General features: G+C 36.3%; 1 protein-coding gene across 7 annotated transcripts in view; it reads right to left on the bottom strand.

The window, feature by feature from the left end:
• Nucleotides 1–3,499: 3,499 nt before the first annotated feature.
• The window catches only part of FZD6 (frizzled class receptor 6), a 37,498-nt gene continuing 15,965 nt past the window's right edge, over nucleotides 3,500–25,032 (bottom strand). For 5 of the 7 annotated variants that reach the window (XM_036995552.2, XM_036995553.2, XM_036995555.2 and 2 more), the window contains exons 3-7: nucleotides 13,514–13,710; nucleotides 10,024–11,041; nucleotides 7,604–7,752; nucleotides 5,994–6,422; nucleotides 3,500–4,978 (exon numbers count right to left, since the gene is read on the bottom strand). In XM_036995552.2, coding sequence (XP_036851447.2) covers nucleotides 4,810–4,978; nucleotides 5,994–6,422; nucleotides 7,604–7,752; nucleotides 10,024–11,041; nucleotides 13,514–13,710 — 1,962 coding nt within the window. In that variant the 3' untranslated portion in view covers nucleotides 3,500–4,809. Of the gene's footprint in view, nucleotides 4,979–5,993; nucleotides 6,423–7,603; nucleotides 7,753–10,023; nucleotides 11,042–12,972; nucleotides 13,029–13,513; nucleotides 13,713–25,032 lie in introns of those variants that run through there. The other 2 variants (XM_017644571.3, XM_017644572.3) reach the window with 2 other exon arrangements.

The following is a 25,032-nucleotide window of genomic DNA, read 5'->3' as shown; positions in this document are numbered from 1 at the left end:
CCTCATACCAGTTAGGATGGTCACCTTGCAAAAGACAAACAACAAATATTGGTGAGGATGTGGAGAAAGAGGAACCCTCCTACACTGCTGGTGGTAATATAAATTGGTTCAACCAATATGGAGCAATATGGAAAGCAATATGGAGGTTCCTCAAAAAACTCAAAATAGAAATATCATTTGACCCAAGAATTCCACTTCTAGGAATTTACCCTAAGAATGCAGCAGCCCAGTTTGAAAAAGACATATGCACCCCTATGTTGATCACAGCACTATTTACCATAGCCAAGAAATGGAAGCAACCTAAGTGTCCATCAGTAGATGAATGGATGAAGATGTGGTACATATATACAATGGAATATTATTCAGCCGTAAGAAGAAAACAAATCCTACCATTTGCAACATCAGTGGAGCTAGAGGGTATTATGCTCAGTGAAATAAGGCAGGCAGAGAAAGACAAGTATCAAATGATTTCATTCATCTGTGGAGTATGAGAACAAAGCAAAAACTGAAAGAACAAAACAGCAGCAGACTCACAGAACCCAAGAATGGACTAACAGTTACCAAAGGTAAAGGAACTGAAGAGGATGGGTGGGAAGGGAGAGATAAGGGGAAAAAGGGGCATTACGATTAGCACACATAATGCAGAGGGGTGGTATGGGGAAGGCAGTGTATCACAGAAAAGACAAGTAGTGATTCTATAGCATCTTACTACACTGACAGACAGTGACTGTAATGGGGTATGTGGTGGGGATTTGATAAGTGGGGGAATCTAGTAAGCACAGTGTTGCTTATGTAATTGTATATTAATGATACCACAATTTTTAAAAATGTAAAAAAAACCCAACAAAGATACAAAATGTTCTGTGACACTAAAATATGATGACCCAAGTAAAATTTGAGTGGAATTTTAGAAGATGCATTTGAGAAATTTTCTCAGAGAACAAAAACATAAGGAGATGGCCAAAAGGAACAAAGAGAAAATTATAAAGGATCAACCTAAGTCGAGTATCTGATTAAAAGGGATTCAGTGCAAAAGATCAAGCAAAAGGCAGGAAATTACCACACAAAATTAAAGAATATTTCCCTGAATTGAATGCCTGAAGCCCAAGATTTATTCAGATTTCCTTAGTTTTTATCTAGTGTACTTTTTCTTCTCTAGGAGACATTACATTTATTCATCATGTCTCTTTAGACTCCTCCCAGCTCTGATAGTCTCTCAGACTTTGTTTTTGATGATCTTTGTAATTTTGAGGAGTACTGGTCAGGTTATTTTGTAAAACGTCCATCTGTTGGGATTTGCCTGTTTCTCATGACTAGACTGAGGTTATGGATTTTGGGGGGAGACTAGAGGTCAAGTGCTGTTTTCATCACATTCTCTGAAGGTACATACTTTCAACATGCCTTACTACTGCTGATGCTGACCTCCACCATCTGGCTGAGGTAGAGCATGTCAAATTTCTCCTCTGTAAAGGAGGTACTTTCCATACTGTATTCTTTGGAAGGAAGTCACTGTGTGGTGCCCAGACTTAAGGAGTGGAGAGATATAGTGCACCTCAAGGGTAGACCATCTACATACATCAGTTAGATAAATATGTAGGAGCATGATTCCTGGATCATATGGTAAGACTATGCTTAGCTGTGTTAAGAAACTGCCGAACCTTTTTCCAAAGTGGCTGTGCTGCTTTGCATTTCCATTAGCAGTGAATGAGAGTTCCTGTTGCTCTGCATCCTCACCAGAAATTATTATTGCCAGTCTTCAGATTTTAACCATTCTGATAAGTGTGTTGCAGTATCTCATTATTTTCCTTGCTGACCTTTTTTTTTAAATTTTATTTATTTTTAATTATTTTATCATTAATCTACAATTACATGAAGAACATGTTTACTAGGCTCCCCCCTTCACCAACTCCCCCCCACACCCCATTACAGTCACTGTCCATCAGCATAGTAAGATGCTGTAGAATCACTACTTGTCTTCACTGTGTTGCACAGCCCTCCCCATGCCCCCACCTAAATTATACATGTTTATCATAATGCTCCCTTTCTTTTTCCCCACCCTTATCCCTCCCTTCCCACCCACCCTCCCCGATCCCTTTCCCTTTGGTAACTGTTAGTCCATTCTTGGGTTCTGTGCTTCTGCTGCTGTTTTGTTCCTTCAGTTTTCTTTTGTTCTTATACTCCACATATGAGTGAAATCATTTGGTACTTGTCTTTCTCCACCTGGCTTATTTCACTGAGCATAATACCCTCAAGCTCCATCCATGTTGTTGCAAATGGTAGGATTTGTTTTCTTCTTATGGCTGAATAATATTCCATTGTGTGTATGTACCACATCTTCTTTATCCATTCATCTACTGATGGACACTTAGGTTGCTTCCATTTCTTGGCTATTGTAAATAGTGCTGCGATAAACTTAGGGGTGCATGTGTTTTTCAAACTGGGCTGCTGCATTCTTAGGGTAAATTCCTAGAAGTGGAATTCTTGGGTCAAATGGTATGTCTACTTTGAGCTTTTTGAGGGACCTCCATACTGCTTTCCACAATGGTTGAACTAATTTACATTCCTACCAGCAGTGTAGGAGGGTTCCCCTTTCTCCACAACCTCGCCAACATTTGTTGTCTTTTGGATGGTCTTGCTGACCTTTTTAACTTACATGAGCTTAACAAATCTGTGCCTACTAATTCAGGAGTACCTCTGCATCTTTTTCTCTCATCCGATGCTTGTGCCAATTCTTGTTCATGTATCGTCATTTGCATGCCTGAGTATTCTTGATTATATGATGGACATTTATTTGAAAAAGTATTTGTAGAGTATGTAGAATGAAATTTTCTTTCACAGGGAAGATTTTCATTCGCTTCTGCTTGGTGCCTGAAGGTACTACTAATCCATTAGGTACTACTAAGGTACTACCTTATTCTAACTCCAGGATTAGAGATTTCCCCAGTCTACCTAGGTAATTTGAAGCAGATTGCTTTCCTTACAGTTCACTTAATTTGAGGTTACAGTTCTAAGAGTAGTGTGGTGTGCTGGACCCCTTTCTCCTTGTCCATCCCTTTGAAGCTGTTAATAACTGTTAAACTCTCAGCCACTATTTCCCAATCATCAAATGCTCCTTGGGAGAAAGAAGCTCTGAATGTTGGGGTTGGCAGTATGAATTTCTCTCTTCTCACAGATCTTAGCCTGGCAATTCTTCATTATCTTATTTGTTTTTAAAAGAGGTTTTGAGGATGACTATTATTTCCCACTGTCAGGAGTAAAAGCAAGGTTCTGGGTTCTGTTTGCTTCACCCGATCCTCCAGGTCTCCCACTCACTTTAAAAACTTATGGTAAATAGAGCTGTATAATTTATACTCTGGGACGGTACTGTGACAAATAAAAAATAAGTGTCTGGTCTTCTCCTCTAGTTAAAACCTTATTAGTCATGGAGCCTCTTATCTGAAAAGTTATACCACTTCCTAGGCCAAGACCACTGTACATAATCACAGAATACTCCATAATCTCTTATAGAGAAAATTTTATTACTGAAAAGATCACACAAAACAATGTTTCTGTATACAAAGTTCAAAAATGTGGAAAAGTTAATATTTACAACATTTTCCAAACAGTACAATAATTTCCTTTCTTACGCTTTCATAACAGAATGTTAATAGAGAAAAACAGTTCAAAAGCATCAGAAAACCTATTCAAGGAAACAGAATTGAAACAAAATTAAGAAAATTCTTTAACATTTTAAATTGTTATATAAAACACATTTCTTAAAATCAGGACTACATTTTTTTTCTATATTTGATTGGCACTAATATTGCTAACACACTTTTGAATGTTCAGCAAAATCTTACTTAGCTGCAGAAAGGAATTCTATAAAATATCTGAGGAAGAAACTGCACAAATACAGAGCATTTATAGTATTCCAAACATTCAAAAACAAAAGTACAAGCAACTGTAAATAGTCATAAAAATACAATCCTGGGTGGTCATGAAACATTAAAAGGAGAAAATCAATTGCACTTGGCTTAATTTATAAAAGAGTAATATTTCATCTACTGACCTTCAGGACATTTTATTTAAAAAATGCAAAAGGATCAGCAAGCAGCATGATACAATCCACACTGAACACTCTCAGTAAGCACCTTATTTCAGCTGAATAACAGATCTGTGAAACTCCCAGTACAATGAGACTTTATAAAATTCATACATTTACGGTAAGGTAGGATAAGAGGATTTTTAAAGTTGAATTCCTATTATAACACCTTTTGGTCTGTCAAATATTTTTCATACTGTAAGAGTATTATTTTAAATTTTTCTTAGAAATTCAGTGTAAAAGCTACCAAAGTAGTGCTAAAATGAGATCAGAATAACACAATCAAAAAAGCTGAAGAGATTTTCCAGCATGTCTTAAAAAAGTTAAAATACATATAAACTTATTTTCAAATATATAAAAAGATATAAAGGTAAGTTTTAAATACTTCAGCAAAGAAAAATCTTGATTTTATACCATAAAAGTGAAATAGTATATCTTAAACTACTTTTCACAGAATCTTCATAAATAGAAAATGAAGATTCCTCTAACTCCCTCCTCCCACACAACTTAAGGAATATTAACCCGCACATTTCTGCTTTTCCGGTGTATTGTTGTCATTACCCTCTGGGCGAACTGAGTCATACTATTCTCGGGATCTATTGTTTCCAGTGTAAAGTAGGCAATGCAGCCCAAAGTGCAAAAGAAGAAATAACAGTGATTCTGACAAGAAGCTACTGTCACCTCCAGTGTAACCAAACCTGCCTCTTAGTAATGGGAAGACCTGTTTCTTAAGCATCTGAGTGACTGCCGGTGCCCTGCTCTTTTCTAACTCCTGCAGCCGAGTGAATGAGCAGTGATGTGGAGCCTTTCAGGCTGCTTGGCTCTGGAGAACTGGGGACCGGCAGGTTGTTGCTCTGCACTGGGCCAGTTTCAGTGGTATCACTTTTCGGAGTTACCCTGGTAAAAGAACAAAAGTTGGTATACATACATACCAAAGCACAAACGTGATGTGATGTCCTTATAACTGCTATCTACTTTTCCTGAGTTTTACTGCCAACCAGTGTCCACCTTTATCAGAGGATAATTAACTAAATTCTTTATTATACTCTAACATCTCAAAATACAAATAATCTCTTTTCAAAATACAAGCTTCACTAACTTCAGAGACTTCATTAATCACTACCCATACATGGGCTGACCATAGTGTCTCATGGGGAATATTTAATAAGACAGGATTCCTGCCCTCCATTTACTGATTGATTTCCCACCACTGCTCAGACACTGTAAGACAACGGGAACACAAAGATGACTGAGACCTCAGTTCTGCCTTTGAGGAGTTTACAAATCTAGTGGAAAATAAGGTGTGTATCTAATTAGATCCACTATACAAAAGCTGTTGTAGAAACACAGAGAAGGTGCATTTTTGCCTAATTTGGCAAAGTGAGGCAAGACAACCTTGAGACCTTAAAGTAGTTAGCTGTCAATATTCTGACTAATTCAATGTTTACCTGTGTTTGGACCACCTATTACCATTCGAAAAAAACTCATTAAAGATAATGTCAATATCCTTTCATGTTCAGAAAATAAACACATTTCATAATCATCTTCATATAAAATGACAAATACCTTTAGACAGTACCATAATGTAGTACTAATTAAAACATAATAGCCTGTATTTCAGATGAGTCTTAAACATTTACCTAAATATACATCCAGCCCTTAACCATTACCATGGAAATGAACATTACATTTCCACTTGAACAATATAAATGAAGGCTCTTCTCTCAAAGCTAAGAATTAAACTATGAAATAGCATGTTTACAGGCTGAACCCAAACTTCCCTGGATTAGGAATATAAACATGTCATCTCAAAGTATGCTTCCTTTCCAGATTATTTTTTATACTTTAGTAAAAAACATATAATGAAGTATTCAAAAGATTCATGACTTAAGATAACAAAATCAAAGCTCACCTTCCTTCGCTCCGTGCACTTTCAGACACACTGCTCTTACCATTCACACTCCCTGACTGGCCTTTCTTGTTGGCCTGGTCCCCACAGAGCTTGGAGCTGGCTGCTGCTGGGGAGGCAGGTTCCCCACAGTCCTGTTCTCTTGATCTGGGGGTGTTCACCCCATCTGCTCTCACCTCTCTCACCGATGTTTCTGGCGAGGTTTGTATTTCTGTCAGAGTTTCCTGTCCTAAGTAATCATGGTTAGTGATTGTTACTGAAGAAGTGCCGTGATTTGCTGTAGCTCCTGTGCTAGTTCCCATGGATTTGGAAATGACCTTCAGCTTATGCGAACTTGATTTGTAGTGCTTCTTTTTGTGTTTGACTTTAGAATTGTGCTTTAAGAAAAACTCACATGATTCCTGTAGTACTCTTCGACTTTCACTGATTGGACTGCAAGAAATCCAAGGAGAGGATTTACCTGACTAGGTGATAGTAGAAGCCATAAAGCATAGCACATACATTGTGTCAAAAATCCTTATTCATTAAAGCTAGAAATTCTACATGATTTATATTATTTATAAAGTTCAGGATCATAAACACTATGAGATAAGAGTAGATTGCCACAAAGTGAAATTTTTGCGCCTACAATGTTAGTTGCTTCTGTCAGCATAAAGAGGAGCCTGGTAAGAAAGTAAATAGGCAAAATCAAAGGAAGAGGGCAAGAAAAAACAAAGTAACGTTAAATGGGGGATTATATGTGTACCCTAAAATATATTAAATATAAAAGTAAAAGAAAGGACATAGAATATAACTAATGGTCTTTATTTAAATTTGTTTTCTTTCTGTCATTAAAATTAGCAAGTTATACTAAAGTTAGTGTGGATATGTAAATATGGGATAGACACATAATAATAATGCAAAAAAAAGTCCAGTTAAATGCAATTCTTCAGACTTCAAAAACTTATTTATGAAAGTTCTACAGTTGTGAAATTTTCACCACAAAAAAAGCTCATTAATCAAAGCAATGGAGAAGTTAAAAAAACTCTATAGTACTTTGATGATAGACTGTATACAATGTATATTATATATAATAACTAAAGTGGACTATTTACTTATGTTAATCTACTATATGGTTAAAGAATATTTTTTTAATTTTTTACCATCTTTGGCAAGGTAAAGAAGTGATATTTTAAGTCAGTGTGTGTAATAAAACTTAGAGGTAGTGAATAATGATCATACATCACACTTGAATCACACTTCATAGGTTTCCGTTTCCTTGTACATAATTGACCTTATTTAATCTTTTATCATTAATGAAAAAGAACAAAATTATTAAAAATGCTGCATGCAAAATAATGAATCAAATGATGGCAGTAATAATACTAGATATATAATGAGCCATGGAAATAAAAAGCACACATTCTACAACTTTCATTTAAATTTCAATAGAACAGTGTATCTCAAAGACTATTATAAAAAAAGGCCAAAATAAAGCATATTTCTCCATGAAAAAGATTTCCAAACTTGAAAGAACAGTTGATACAATGAAACTCAGTACAATGATAATTTGAACATTTCCTTGGTAATTGATCTATTTAAAAACAGTATCTGATAATTTAACAGGGTCTTACTCTCTCTTGCGATTTCGTTTAAAAAACCCAACCCATTCTGTGCATGTCTTTTTGCTTCCAACCCAGAAGACAGCAGAGATGCCAACAATTAATGTCATCAGATATTTTATCATAAATAAAGCCAATTCTGGTCGAGTTTCTGTTTTTGCCTACAAAAAAAAATAGTGAATAATCAAAATTTCAATGATATACCTTAGAGAAAAGTCTATATAGTCAATGTAAAACTTAAAACAATGTTAATCTCCCATCTGTTCTATTATAAGTTTGCTATAACATAATATAATGAATACTGCTTTAAGTATAATACATACCTCCTGAAGTTCTGAACAAAGAACTTTTTTCTGTGTATGAAAATATATAGCTAGAAAGGGAAAAACACTTAAATATGCTAAAAAAATTTATCTATTTTCCTTTACTACAACCTACCAAAAATACATTTAAACTCATTAAACAATATACTTAAGTATTTATTCACTGTGCATGTTTGTTATAAAAATAGTAAAATAAGTATCAGTAAAATGTGGAAATTTTATAAAAATTAAATCACACTTTTCTTTCAAGCACAAACTTTCAAATATTTTTAAATGTTCCACAAGTGCCAAAATACTACATACTCTGTATTATATTTTGCTTTTTCCACTTTGTAATATTTCTTGGAGACCAATCTATATTAGCATAAATAGAGCTCTTTAGTCTTTTTCTATTCCATTTTGCCTATGAAGTGTAAATTATTCAATTACTCCTATTAATGGAAGTTTAGGTTATTTTCAATATATTGGGAATTGCAAATAATATTGCAGTGACTATCTTTGTATGTATGTAATCTCTCACATTTGTGAGCAGATCTGTTTATGAATTCCCAGAACAGCAGGATAAGAGTATGTGCATTTTAAATAATATTGTCAAAAGCTTTCCACAGGTTGAACTAACTCAATAGCAAAGTCTGAGAATGTGTATTTTGCCAGTTTCACTAATATAGCACTTATAAAAACTTTAAATGTTTGCCATGTCCTAAGTACGAATATAATTTTATTATAATTTGCATTTCTCTTATATAACATTTTTCACATGTTTAAGAATAGCTCTTTTATTCTCCTCTCTGAACTCTTTTCATATCCTTTTCCCATTTTTATATCAGATTCTTGGTCTTTTTCTTATTCATCTATAGGAACTCTTTATAAAGTAAAGGAATTAGCCCTTGAATTATGATGTGATGTGTAAATAAATTTTTCCAATTAGTCTTCTTACTTTGATTAAGGTGGGTTTTTTTGTCATGCAGAATCTTAAAATTTTTTTTTACTGAGTCAAATTTAGCAATCTTTTCTTTCATAGTTCCTGAATTTTATATACTTATAAAATCCTTCTCCACTTTAAGAATAGAATTTTCTCATTTTATCTTCTAGTACTTCATAGTTTTTTTTTACATGAAACGTAGTTTTTAAAAATAGTAAGACCTCAGAACATTTTTAGCAGTATATAGTAGTTCTTTTTTCTCTTCTAGTTTGCCAAAAATACTGAGGAATCTAGGAGACATTTAATATACCGGGATCACTTTAGAACAGCTCCTTTATTAAATATATAGTGAAAATTGACTGGGTTATGGACTACGGACAGTGTGTGAGGCAAATAAAACCATTATCTCCACACATCAGTCTATAAAACAGGCTCCACTGTGTTTGTAACTCATTAACTTTCTATAATGTAAATTATTATGGAAAATAATTCAGTTCACACATTATTTGATTTGCTACTCACATTCAATATGAGTTCATACCATAAATATTCAAGAAAAATGTATTAAAATCCATTAAAAACAAAACAATGTTTCTAATTAAAACCTCTACTGAAATGTTTTAAGAGATTTTCTATTTTCAGAGACTTACTTTTTAATCCTAAAAACACCACCTTTATACTAATCAGAAGAAGCATCAGAAACCTGTAAAACATACTTTGTTTCAACTGTGCTTTTTTTCAGTTAAGAAATGACAGGATGGTTTAGACAAAAATTAAGTTCTGTTTCATAGGCATATACTAAGCAAAACTATATAGAATGATACAATCAAATTAAATTTACCCAAATAAGGTTTTCCCCTACTAACTGAATAAAAAACAACTCCCCAATTCAGAAACTACTTCCCTTTTGCTATTATAAGACCTGTTCTTTATTACTATTAATCTGTCATTGCAACCCAATTTAATTTTTAAAAGAATAGCTTATAGGAGGCACTTTACTATTGTAACTGAAGTTAAACTTGAGGAAAGAACTCTTGAGACACTTAACCTGGTTTCAACTAATGCACAGGGAACTAGCTATTGAATTTTATCACCTGAACCTAACTTTATGTTAATGACTAATCCAAGTATATGTCAAGGAAACATTTTCTATGTTACAATAGCGAATAATACAAATGATCTTTTACCTGATAAGGACATGGGATATGGTACTGACGACAATGGTCAGAGACCCAAGTTATCTCCCAGGTAATCCTGTTCACTTGCTCATAGACATAACATCCAAGAAGTGTGACTAATGGCACAAGATACAGGCCACTGAAGACTCCAATTCGAATCATAAATTTCTTCAGTTTCTCTTGGTTCCGGCCATCATGTTGTATAACTTGCCGAACATGATTTAGGGAAATAATGCCAGCTAACAGAAGAGATAGCCCAACAAACACACACACGCACAGTGGCAAGAGTACAAAGTAGCGAGAAGCATCCAGGTCGTAAAGACCCACAAAGCAAACTCCACTAATGTTGTCTCCCTCAACTTTGTTCATAGCAAGAAGCATAACAGTCAGAAAACCTGGTATTCCCCATGCAACAGCGTGAAACCACACTGCTTTTTGTTCAATGGCTTCACAACTCCATTTTCTTCCTGCAGCTAAGAACCAAGTATTGGTAAGAATAACCCACCACACAGTGCCAGCCATTGTGAAAAAATACAAAAACATAAACAAAACAGTGCAAGCCTTATTTTGAGAGCCTAGAACTACTGTGTCACCAAATTCTAGCTTCTCATCTGCCTTATTGCAGGCTGTGCTATTACCTAGCAAAAATCCAATAAAGTATGTAAGAGATACAATGCTGTAGCAGACAGAGTAATATATAATTGGTCTCTCCGGGTATCTGAATCTTTTAACATCAATTAAGAAAGTAAGGAATGTGAAGAGAGTTGCACAAAGACAAAATATTGAAACTATTCCAATAAAACTTTTTGCAAACTCCAGCTCATCACTTTTAAAATACATGTTGGGGCATGGAGGTGCACACTGGTCAATTCCGAGAAACTTATAGCCTTGTCCCCCAGAAGTCTTAAGATGCCTTGGACACCAAAACCCAATGTCTCTTTGGACTTGTTCTGTTTTCTTCTGATCATCAAGAAACTCTGTGTGGGGATCAAAAGTTACAGGAACAGTCTCATCACAGTACTGTAATCTGTAAAGATTATAAAAATTAAATATATGAAGTCAACATTTTTACTGATTCACTATTTTAATGCTATGCTTTCCAACTATGAAATATTTCCTTATACATTCACAATTGATGGGAAGACATACTAACTTAAAAGATTATAGGCTAGAGTTATGTAGAAAGTTTGGAAGTTGACTAAAAACTTGTTCTTTAGGAGGCCTCAACACACTAATGTATGTTAAATACAAGGAAAATAAGCATGAAAATTCTCTTATTCAAAAACCAATTAGTTAATCATTTTTTAAAAATTTCTGCTTTCAAGATTAAATATTTAAGAAGAATTTATCTTAATTGATAGTCTCCAGACAAAAAAGTGTGGGCTTATCTGTTTATAGCATATGAAATATGAAGTATTGGGGAAATTCATTTTTGTTTTCTAATACCCATGAACAAAGTGGATCAACTATATGACTAAGGTGATGACAACTAAAATGAGTGAAATGAGATCCTTTCCTTTCTTTGACTGACAGGGTAGAGTTCAAGTGAACTCTAAGTTCTTAAAGAAAGTCAAGAGGATCACCAAGAGATAGGCTGAGGACCAGCTTAACTCACTTCACCATTTTGTTTCAGTTTGGCTGGTTTTCATTGTTGGTGGGGCTTTTTTTTCTTTTTTTGAGGTATAATTGACATACAATATTATATTAGTTTCAAGTGTAAAACATAACGATTTGACATTTATATACATTGCAGAAAGGTCACCATAATAAACAATTTCCATCTGTCACCTTGCAAATTCAATACAACACTACTGACTATATTCCCCATGCTGTACATTACATCCCCATGACTTATTTTATAACCAGAAATTTGTACTTCTTGACTCCTTTGTTTATGGCTGACCTGACTGATATACAGGGATATTTCTGTTTTGTGCAGAACTTTACTACTGAGTTGAGTTTCTACATATAATTTTAGAGGATCTATATAGTTTAAAAATTAATGGGGGTTTTTACTGAGAAAGCAATTTAGGTACGCTTAGATAAGAACTGAAAATAACAAATGTCCATAAAAAGAACACATATATCTACTATACTTTCAAAACTTAATATTATGTCAGTTTTGCCTTGTATCTTTTTAAATGAACAATATAACACAGATCAATTGGAGCCCCTTTGTGGTCCTATTTCCTTTTTTCTCTCCCCCAAAATACTCATTGCCACAAGTTCAGTTTTTATTCTCCTTTTGCATTTTAAAATGTTACTATGTTACTTTCTAACCATAATGTTATATAGTATTGTTTCACAGGTTTTGAATTTTATATAAATGACATCATGTTGCATATAACTTCCTTTTTTTACTTAACACTATAATTTTTAGATTTATCCATGTCTTTAGAGGGGGGTGATGAACTTTATCAACTGTATGGTGGTAGTCTAGTGCGTAAGTACATCACAGTTATTACTCATTCTCCTATAATGGACTTTTTAGCCACCTTCCCATTTTTTAAAAACTAGGAATAATGCTGCCATCAGTATTCTTGTGCATGATTGTTTGTGTAAAAGTGTCTATAAAAGGGATTCCTACAAAATAGCAGTAGACTCATAGACACTCAGAAAGGACTAGTGGTTATCAAGGGGGAGGCACTGAGGTGGGTCAGGGGAGGGTGAAGGGGATAAGGGGCACAATAATCCATAATCACAATATAAGCTGGTCACCAGGGTGGTAGTACAGCACGAAGAATACAGTGAATGATTCTGTAACGTCTTACTACATTAAAAGATAGTAACCACACTAGAGGGGCTGAGGATTTAATAATATGGGTTAACTGTTGAACCACTATGCTGTATATTTGAAACCAACATAAGATTATATATCAAGGATACTTAAAAAAAAAGAAGTAAAAGGGGATTCCTAGGATGTAGGGTATGTGCATCCTCAACTCTACTATACATTACCAATTGTTCTCAGAAATGATTATGCAACTGCAAAGTAAGAGTTCCACAAAGGCAGTCTGCAGATAAACAAAAAGCCAGATTTATAATAATTCTTCCCAGATTTTATTACATGAGGTCCCATTATATCAGTAGAATATTTCAAATTATAAGCCCCCAGTGTCTAGAGAATAGGAGACAAAAGTAATTAATCAAGACTCATGTGCAAAAAAATTATAAATTAATTTCCCCCCAATTTGGATCAAAGGTCCCTTAAATGTTCTCATAGAATTATTGTATCTAATATAGTTATAATATATATTTATTATTATAATTATTTAAAAAATATTATCTGTTCCTCCCACCCCATTATAACTTCCTACTACCAGCCTGTTTTTTGCTCACCATTGTGTCTTCTACACTTATTACCACAGTGGCTGGCATATATTAACTGTGCAATAAACATTTGTTGAATTAAATAATGAAAGCCTGTCACTAACATTCTAGAAAACTAATACCAATATTAAGATATCATTAGTAGCTTTCAGTTGAAAACATAATTTACCTGTCACATTCAAGTTCCTCAGGCCATCGGATACCAAAAGTATCAATTAATTTTTTGCAATCAGAATATACTTTCTCACAAAATTTACGACAAGGTGGAACCACATGAATTTGCTCTGTGCAGGTTGGTACAAAAGCTTTGCAAATGAAAGTTTCAACATCTGGTGAACATTCCAGATTTGCAAGAGGAAGAAAATGCTAATAAGAAAAACAACAAAGTAAGGTTAGAAAACATTTTAATAACAAATGAATGAAATTAATTCATATACTATTTCAAGTATATCTTTTCACTTATACTCCAAAAGAATCTTTGAATTATCACTCTCAATATAATTAAATTTTGAGGAGATAATTTTGTTTAATCTCTTAGACTTATGAATCCTTCATACACAATGGAATATTATTTTTTATTCAATTATACATATTTCAAGAAGAAATGCTAAATCAAAACAAATCAAAAACAGAAGTTGATTGCTAGGTGAAATAAATTACACAAATACTCAATTTGTAAGTATATGCTGATACCTTAACACTGTACTGAGCATTGTAGAGAGTAAAGGAATGTTGGAGCAGAAGGAACAGCATGAAAAAGTTGTGAGGCTCACAAGAACATGGTATGTTCAGGGCAAGAAATTCAGTATGGCTAGAACGTAAGGTCAAAGAGGTAGAGTCAAGGACAAAGTAGAGAGAGGTAAGATGGAGAGGTACACTGGACCAGATCATAGAGAATACAAATGACATGCTAAGTTGCTTAGATTTAAAAATAAAGGAATGGAATACTATTGGAGAGTTTTAAGCAAGAAGTGCCTCTATAGTCTAAGAGCTGAGTTTGAATCCTAGTCTCATTTACTGGCCATACAACTTTGTCAAGTTTCTTAACTATTCTGTGCCTTAGTTCTTCATCTGTAAAATGGCAATAATAATAATGATATCTGTCTCATAAGACTGTCATGAATACTGAGTTAATAAATGTAAAGCACTTAGAAGAGTGTCTGGCATATAGTAAGCACTCAATAACATTATTGTGATATTTACAGAGTGTAGATAGGTTGTGGATAAACCTGTTAGATTAACCACCTATGTCTATCTTTCTTCCCTCCTTGCTTCCTTACTAAAATGATAATGAAGAAAAAGAAGGTATTGATCCACCAGTAAGTGGGAAGAAGGGACTACATTAGCATATCTAAGTTTTCCAGAGAACAAAAACAAAAGCCCCAAATTTTTAAAAACAGAAAGCTATGAGAGGTGTTAAGAGATTAAAGGGACCTGGGGTGGATTACAAAGTAGGAGTGGATGAATTTAGATGAGAATGCACTTACTGGCCAGAGAGAATCTATGTTCTCAGTTCTTGGAGACTCAGTTCTATAAGGTACCAAGTAGTGCAAAAGGCTAAAACTGGAGGAATGTTTACTCAACAGTTCCTTTCTCTGGGCTCCCATCACTGGCCCCCTACCCCAGAAAGCTGTATGACCACTGCATTCTACCAGGGCTGCTTCCAGGAGAAACGGAGCTAGAGATGTTCTGCACGTGAGATATCAGGCACAGAGCAGGAGGAAGATACACCACAGAGAGAGGGGGCACTGAATAACAGTCTATCTACAGAAACTTGAAGGCCTTGTCTTCCTTTTCCTGCTCTCTTTCCAGAAGGATGACACACAGGCACATAATCACAGTCTTTGAAAAACCTGAAGAGTCCAGAAGAAAGACCTCTACACATTGACAATGACAAAGCTAGCTGCCCTGGAGCTCTCCTTACTATGAAGCCCACCAATAACAAGCCCCATTCATGCACATGGAGCTTTTTAGCGCCCCCACAATATACATTGGCAGCCAAAGATAATCAGGCATTTGAAGAAAGCCTCCCATATGAAAGCGAGACCAAAACAAGGAAACAGATAATAGGAAATTTAGAGAAAAGAGATATTATTCAGGGAACAGACAAAAAAAACAAATCACAAAACAAAAACTTTAGTATCTTATATGACAAGCTATTGCATCCATTTGAAAAGAAGAGGATGCCATGGAAAATTAAAATAATAAGATAGCTGAAATAAAAAAACTCTACAGAAAGATTAGAAGAAGAGCCCGAGGGAAGAGATGGTCAATCAGACAATCAGAGAGAAAATCCTCCCCATCAGAAGGTCTTCTAAGTATCCAACACCTGACAAAGGTGTTACAGAAAGAACAACAGGGAAAAGTGAGTTGGGAGTGATAATCGAATAAAGAATATAAGAACATTTCTCAGAACAGAAGTGTTCTAGTTTCCAAACTGAAAAGGCTGGTATCACACTGAAAGCCTACTACTAACACATTTCTGGGCTAAAACTTCAGTCAATTACCTCTTGTTTGTAGAAATCTCTCTCACATTCTCCTCTCTTTTCAAATCCTCAATTCCACACTCCTTTATCCCAGTTAATGATTTTGTTACTAGTTCACTGAGAAAAAGGAAATAACCAGATAATGTCCTCATCCCTCACCAAATGTACCAACCTCCCTGCACCTTATCCACCTCCTCTGCCTTCACTACTTCAATGGATGCACTGCTTGAACTCATACTCACCAAGTCTTCCATTTGTACACTGGATCCCTCCCCACTGGCCAAGGACTTTGCTTCTGCAATTGTCTCCCATTCTTGTAATAATTTCTCCCCATCTCTAGGCTATAGTGATTCCTCTATAAGACAAACTTGCTCTATTCTCTCCCACCATAAAAAAACAATAATATCTTTCCTTGACTCCACATCCCAATCCCCATCCAGCCATTGTTCCATTTTCCTGTTCCCCTTTACAGAAAAATTGCTCAAGAGTTGTCTTTACTTTTTCCAATTCTGTTTTTTCCATTCCTTCTTGAGCCTACTTTTCAATCAGATTTTGTCCCCACACTTCAATGAAACTGCTTATCAGAGTCACCAATAAACTCTGCATTGTCAACTCCAGTGGTTAATTCTGAGGCCTTATCATACTCAACTCTTAACAACATTTGACAGAGTGAATCCTGCCCTCCTGAGAAACATTTTTTCAATTGTCTTCTAGAACACAAACTCTTATGGATCTACCTCATTGGCTGTTTCTTTTCTGATCCTCTTCCATTTCCCAATGGTAAATTCTAAAATGCTCTAGAACTCAATCCCCAGAGTTCTACCATATCTGTATCATTCCTCATGGGAAACTCATCAACGAACCATGGTATTAAATACCAACTATACATGAAGGATTACCAAATTTATCTCTGACCCCCATCTCTCCTGTGAGCCCAAGACTTGAATGACCACCTGCTTCCTGGACATCTTGCCTATCAACATGTATCTCAAACCCAATATATCCAAAACACAGCTCAATCCCACTGCATCCTATCCCCCAAACACTACCTCGGTCTTCCCCATCTCAGTCAAGTGTTGCCATCATTTACCAAGCTGCTCAGTCCAAAAATCTAAAGATTCATTCCTTACTCCTCTCTTTCTCCGACCCCATATCCAATCCATCAGTACACTCTGTATAATTCAACTCTGACCATTTCTCACTACATCTAAGCCACTACATATTTCACCTGGACTTACTGAAATAGACTCCAAATAGGTCTCACTACTTAACACTCTTGGGAATCTTACAGTCAATTTCCATACCAATCCATGCTCCCATTAATGTGACTCTTTAAAATGTAAGTTTGTGCTGTTCAAAAGACTCTAACAGAACAAACTCCAAAGTTCTTACCAAGTCCTATGAGGCCTTAAATTCCCTGGTCTCTGGTTACACATCCAATTTAGGTTCCTACCGCTCTTTTCTCTTATTCACTCCATGGACAGCAAACTGGCCTTTTGCTTGTCATCATTCCATGTGTATTTCTGCTTCAGAATCTTTGTGTTTGCCATCCCTTCACCTAGAACACTCTTCCACCAGACAGTCACGTGGCTTGTGTTCTCACTGATTTGGGTCTCTGCTCATCTGAGTGAGACATTTCCTGTCCACCCTATGTAAAAAATTATCCTGTCATTCTCTGTTCTATTACTCTGTTTGTATTTATAGTCCTCATTTGTATCTAACATTTCATTATATACTACTCTATTTCTTAATTTATGCCTTCCTAGAAGAATGTAAATTCCATGAGGGGAAGGGATTTTGGCACTCCTATATCCCTAGTGTCTAGAATTGTGTGTGTGTGTGTGTGTGTGTGTGTGTGTGTGTGTAATTTCTCTAAATATTTATTAAATAAATGAATGACTATCCAGAACAATGAATGAACAATGACAAGGCATATCAATAAAAAATTTCAGAGCATCAAGATAAAGAGCTCATAGATATTTCCAGATAGAAAAAACAGGTCACATACAAAGGAATTAAATTCTGAATATTTGATAATATTGATAGAGAAGGGTGAGCAGGGGCTGTTGCTTTTCTGTTAAAAGGCTTGAACAGTGAGAGATTTTTCCCAGCTTTATTCAGGTATAATTAATGCATGATAAACTTAACATGTACAAAGTATACATTTTGATGGGTTTTGAAACCATTACCACAATCAAGATAATAAATATCTGATGCTAGGAGACAATGCAGAAATAACTCTGAAATTATGAAAGAGTATTACTTTCAACCCAGAATAATTCTATACCTAACTGAACATTTAGATGAGGGCAAAATAATTACCTTTTTTGAATAAAAGGTTTTAACTTTTAAGTAGCCCTTTTTAGGAAGCAACTAGAAAATGTAGTATTTCTAGAACCAATTGAAAAAGCATATGAATAAACCAGGAAGGAAAATGACATGGGACCCAAACTCAGGAATTAGTTGATCAAACACTGAAGAATGGCAAGAGAAAGCCTCAGGCACAATAGATAAGTATTTAGTTCAGAAAGCAAGCAGAGCATATTGATAGAAGTAGATAGTTGAAGGAGGAAGGTCTCCAAGTGGATGGGAATGGAATTTGGAACTGACAGATTATATGATATTCTAAGCATCTGAGAAAATTGCTACCATATATCTAACAAGTCTGTTGGGATATCTGAAAAATATTAGCCATAGGTACATAGAAAACAAAGCAAATGGGGGAAAATGCAATTACTGCATTAACTATGAGGGGATGGTTTTTAAAAAAATAAATAAATGCAATCAAGGTATACTACTTGACTCAGCAATGCATGATATTTAATATTCCTAGTAATGCTAGCACTGACTACTGATTTAACCAACAATTGTATTAGGACGTTGGGAGGAGTATAAGTGGTGGAGTAAGAGAAGTAAATTATCTACCCTAACAGGAAAGAATTAGAACATGGCCTATGTATCAGAAGAACACCTAAAAGAGTAAAAAGTGGCTGCTGCCTTTTTAAAAGAGCAGCGGAATGAATGGGGCGATGATCTGGGGTAGGAACAGAGAAGGGTAGGCAGGGACATTGCTTTTCTGTTAAAAGGCTTTAACACAGAGTTTTCTTCCAGCTTTATTCAGACATAATGTGTGATAAACTTAACATGTATAAAATGTACACTTTGATGGGTTTTGAAACTATTATCACAAAGTAATCAATATACTCATCACCATCAAAAGTCTCCTTTAGCCCCGTGGTAATCCTTCCCTCTTATTTCCCTCCTTACCCCTTCCTCCTGCCCAAACCTCCCTGGAAACACTGATCTGCTTTCTGTCATTACAGAGTGGTATTTTCTGTAATTTTACATAAGTGGAATCATACAGTATATATTCTTTTTTGTCTGGCTTCTTTCACTCAGCATAATTATTTTGAGATTCATCCATGTAACTCTAGCTCATTCTTTTAACTGCTGAGTAGTATTCTACTGATGACTATGCCATCATTTGTTTATCCATTCACCTACTGATGGACAGTTTGAAGTCCCCATGGGACATGTGAGTGGGTATCTACTAGTAGGCAGTTAAGTAGAGTCTGCAGGGGAAAAACTTTAGGGTAAGGACACAAATTTGGAAGTAATCATCATAAAAATGGTAACTAAAATATTGAATGAAATTACCCAAAGAGAACATGTAGTGTAAGACAGGATGAAAATTCTGATTAAAGGAGAATGCACTGAACTTATATATTAACATTTTCTTCCTCTCCAAAAGCCAACGAAATGAAAGAAAAAGTTTAAATATAAAAAGAAAATCTAATATAGGAGAAGCCAAGATGGCGGCATGAATAGGGCAGCAGAAATCTCCTCCCAAAACCATATATATTTTTGAAATTACAACAAATACAACTATTCCTAAAAGAGAGACCAGAAGATACAGTACAACAGCCAGGCTACATCTACATCTGCAAGAACTCAGCACCTCACAAAGGGGGTAAGATACAAGCCAGGGAACCAAGCGCTCCCCCAACCCCAGCCCACTAGTGGGAGGAGAGGAGTCGGAGCAGGGAGGGGGTGGAAGCACAGGACTGCTGAATAACCAGCTCTAGTAATTCCCACTGGGAGCACAGACACACAGTGCATGGTGTGCTGGATATTAGGGAGGGGATATTAGGATATTAGGGAAACAGAACAATAAAATCTGCGAGTGGGTCTCCACAGCCGGCGCCCCTGGGACAAAAGAAAAGCAAGTGCTTTTTGAAAGTCTTAAAGGGACAGGGGCCTCATAGCTGGACGGCAGCATCCCGGCACACTCAGCCTAGCAGCTGGGAATCCTGGGGAACTCCAGGCGCCCTAATCCCCTGGGCGACAGCGCAGCTCTGAAGCCACTCACGGCAATAAACAGTCTCCCATCCATTCGCCCTCTGGCATGGCCCTGCCATAGCAGGGGAGCAGCCTGAGAGCAGCTGCGCCCATAGCAGCCACCCAAAGCCTCCTCCGCAGCCACCTGGGCCAGACTCAGAGGCCCCGCCAGTGTGCGGCAGCCCAGCACAGACAGAAGAAGCTGGGACAGGGCGTGAAAGGACACTGTTCTCGCAGGAAAGCACACCTGGTGTGCCTGCCTCTCCCCGCGGGGCTCTGGGCTGCCCCACCAGCTGACCCGCCCACTGCAGCTCAGGAAATAAAACCAGAAGCTGCTCCCCATGTGCGGTACGTTTTTCTCCCAGCTGACACATGTGCCAACTGCCTACGACTACCTCTATCGCCATGAAAAGGCAGAAGAACTTGATCCAGTCCAGATTTACCCAGAGAACCCCTGAAAGGGAGCCTGGGGAGATAGATTTAACCAATCTTCCTGAAAAATAATTCAAAATAAAGGTCATAAGCATGCTGATGGACCTGCAGAGAACTATGCAAGAGATAAAGGATCAAGTTAGGGGGCAGAATACAGAAATAAAACAATCTCTGGAAGGACTTAGGAGGAGACTGGATGAGGTGCAGGAAGCCGTTAATGGAATAGAAATGAGAGAACAGGAATACAGAGAAGCTGAGGCAGGGAGAGATAAAAGGATCTCCAGGAATGAAAGAATATTAAGAGAACTATGTGACCAATCCAAATAGAACAATATTTGTATTATAGGGGTACCATAAGGAGAAGAGAAAAAGGGATAGAAAGTGTCTTCGAAGAAATAATTGTTGAAAACTTCCCCAAACTGGGGGAGGAAACAGTCTCTCAGACCATGGAGGCCCACAGAACACCCTACACAAGGGACACAAGGAAGATAACACCAAGACATATAGTAATTAAAATGGCAAAGATCAAGGACAAGGACAGAGTATTAAAGGCAGCCAGAGAGAGAAAAAAGGTCACCTACAAAGGAAAACCCATCAGGCTATCATCAGACTTCTCAACAGAAACCTTACAGGCCAGAAGAGAATGGCATGATACATTTAATGCAATCAAACAGAAGGGCCTAGAACCAAGAATACTGTATCCAGCATGATTATCATTTAAATATGAAGGAGGGATTAAACAATTCCCAGACAAGCAAAAGTTGAGGGTATTTGCCTCCCACAAACCACCTCTACAGGGTATTTTAAAGGGACTGCTCTAGATGGAAGCCCTCCTAAGGCTAAATAGATGTCATGAGAGAAAATAAAATCACAGCAAAGAAAGACCAACCAAAAACTAACTAAAGGCAAAAAATAAAATCAACTACTCACAAAAGCAGTCAAAGGAAACACAAAAGAGTACAGAATAAAACATCGAACATATAAAGAATGGAGGAGGAGGAGTAAGAAGGGAGAGAGAAATAAAGAATCATCAGACTGTGTTTATAATAGCTTAATAAGCAAGTTAAGTTAGACAGTTAGATAGTAAAGAAGCTACCCTTCAACCTTTGGTAACTATGAATCTAAAACCTGCAATGGCAATAAGTACATATCTTTCAATAATCACCCTAAATGTAAATGGACTGAATGCACCAATCAAAGGACACGGAGTAATAGGATGGATAAAAAAGCAAGACCCATCTCTATGCTGCTTACAAGAGACACATCTTAAACCCAAAGACATACACAGACTAAAAGTCAAGGGATAGAAAAAGATATTTCATGCAAACAACAGGGAGAAAAAAGCAGGTGTTGCAGTACTAGTATCAGACAAAATAGACTTCAAAACAAAGAAAGTAACAAGAGATAAAGAAGGACATTACATAATGATAAAGGGGTCAGTCCAAAAAGAGAATATAACCATTATAAATATATATGCACCCAATATAGGAGCACCAACATATGTGAAACAAATACTAACAGAATTAAAGGAGAAAATAGAATGCAATGGATTCATTTTAGGAGACTTCAACACACTACTCACTCCAAAGGACAGATCCACCAGACAGAAAATAAGTAAAGAGACAGAGGCACTGAACAACACACTAGAACAGATGGACCTAATAGACATCTACAGAACTCTACACCCAAAAGCAGCAGGATACACATTCTTCTCAAGTGCACATGGAACATTTTCCAAAACAGACCACATACTAGGCCACAAAAAAAGCCTCAGTAAATTCAAAAAGATTGAAGTTCTACCAACCAACTTCTCAGACCACAAAGGTATAAAACTAGAAATAAATTGTACAAAGAAAACAAAAAAACACATGGAGGCTTAACAACATGCTCCTAAATAATCAATGGATCAATGACCAAATTAAAATAGAGATCGAGCAATGTCTGGAAACAAGTGACAATAACAGCACAAAGCCTCAACTTCTGTGGGACGCAGCAAAGGCAGTTCTAAGAGGAAGTATATACCAATCCAGGCCTTTTTAAAGAAGGAAGAACAATCCCAAATGAATAGTCTAATGTCACAATTATTGAAATTGGAAAAAGAAGAACAAATGAGGCCCAGAGTCAGCAGAAGGAGGGACGTAATAAAGATCAGAGAAGAAATAAATAAAATTGAGAAGAACAAAACAACAGAAAAAAATCAATGAAACCAAGAACTGGTTCTTTGAGAAAATAAACAAAACAGATAAGCCCCTAGCCAGACTTATTAAGAGAAAAAGAGAATCTACACACATCAACAGAATCAGAAATGAGAAAGGAAAAGTCACAACAGTAAACCACAGAAATACAAAGAATTATTAGAGAATACTATGAGAATCTATATACTAACATGCTGGAAAACCTAGAAGAAATGGACAACTTCCTAGAAAAATACAACCTTCCAAGACTGACCAAGGAAGAAACAGAAAATCTGAACAGACCAATTACCAGCAAAGAAATTGAAGCACTAATCAAAAAACTACCCAAGAGCAAAACCCCCGGGCCAGATGGATTTACCTCGGAATTTTATCAGACATACAGAGGAGACATAATATCCATTCTCCTTAAAGTTTTCCAAAAAATAGAAGAGGAGGGAATCTTCCAAACTCATTCTATGAAGCCAGCATCACTCTAATACCAAAACCAGGCAAAGAAACCACCAAAAAAAAAATGACAGAACAATATCCCTGATGAACATAGATGCAAAAATACTCAAAATATTAGCAAACCAAATTCAAAAATACATCAAGAGAATCATACACCATGATCAAGTGGGATTCATCTCAGGGATGCAATGATGGTACAACATACGAAAATCCATCAACATCATCCACCACATCAACAAAAAGGACAAAAACCACATGATCATCTCCATAGACGCTGAAAAAGAATTCAACAAAATTCAACATCCATTCATGATAAAAACTCTCAACAAAATGGGTATAGAGAGCAAGTACCTCAACATAATAAAGGTCATATATGAAAAACCCACAGCCAACATCATACTTAACAGCGAGAAGCTGAAAGCTTTTCCTCTAAGATCAGAAACAAGACAGGGATGCCCACTCTCCCCACTGTTATTCAACATCGTACTGGAGGTCCTAGCCATGGCAATCACACAAAACAAAGAAATACAAGGAATCCAGACTGGTAAGGAAGAAGTCAAATTGTCACTATTTGCAGATAACATGATATTGTACATAAAAAAACCCTAAAGACTCCACTCCAAAACTGCTAGAACTAATATATGAATTCAGCAAAGTTGCAGGATACAAAGTTAATATGCAGAAATCTGTTGCTTTCCTATACACTAACAATGAACCAATAGAAAGAGAAATCAGGAAAATAATTCCATTCACAATTGCATCAAAAAGAATAAAATACCTAGGAATAAAACCTAACCAAGGAAGTGAAAGATCTATACCCTGAAAACTACAGGGCACTCTTAAGAGAAATTAAAGAGGACACTAACAAATGGAAACTCATCCCATGCCTTTGGCTAGAAAGAATTAATATTGTCAAAATGGCCATCCTGCCTAAAGCAATCTATGGAGTCAATGCAATCCTTATCAAAATACCAACAACATTCTTCAACGAACAGGAACAAATAGTTCTAAAATTCATATGGAACCACCAAAGGCCCTGAATAGCCAAAGCAATCCTGAGAAGGAAAAATAAAGTTGGGGGGATCTTGCTCCCCAACTTCAAGCTCTACTACAAAGCCACAGTAATCAATAAAATTTGGTACTGGCACAAGAACAGACCCACAGACCAGTGGAACAGAACAGAGACTCCAGATATTAACCCAAACATGTATGGTCAATTAATATACGATAAAGGAGCCATGGATATACAATGGGGAAATGATAGCCTCTTCAACAGCTGGTGTTGACAAAACTGGACAGCTACAAGTAAGACAATGAAACTGGATCATTGTCTCACCCCATACACAAAAGTAAATTCAAAATGGACCAAAGACCTGAATGTAAGTCATGAAACCATAAAACTCTTAGAAAAAAACGCAGGCAAAAATCTCTTGGACATAAACATGAGCGACTTCTTCATGAACATATCTCCTCGGGCAAGGGAAACAAAAGCAAAAACAAGTGGGACTATATCAAGCTGAAAAGCTTCTGTACAGCAAAGGACACCATCAATAGAACAAAAAGGCATCATATGATATGGGAGAATATATTCATAAATGACAGATCCGATAAAGGGTTGACATCCAAAATATATAAAGAGCTCACCCATCTCAACAAACATAAAGCAAATAAACCAATAAAAAAATGGGCAGAGGAGCTGAGCAGACAGTTCTCCAAAAAAGAAATTCAGATGGCCAACAGACACATGAAAAAATAGATGCTCCACATCGCTAGTCATCAGAGAAATGCAA

Source organism: Manis javanica, chromosome 2 (assembly GCF_040802235.1).
Source record: "Manis javanica isolate MJ-LG chromosome 2, MJ_LKY, whole genome shotgun sequence".
NCBI classification, from domain to species: Eukaryota; Metazoa; Chordata; class Mammalia; order Pholidota; family Manidae; genus Manis; species Manis javanica.
The sequence above is the reverse complement of the archived record's forward strand: the minus strand, read 5'-3'. Positions and strand labels throughout refer to the sequence as shown.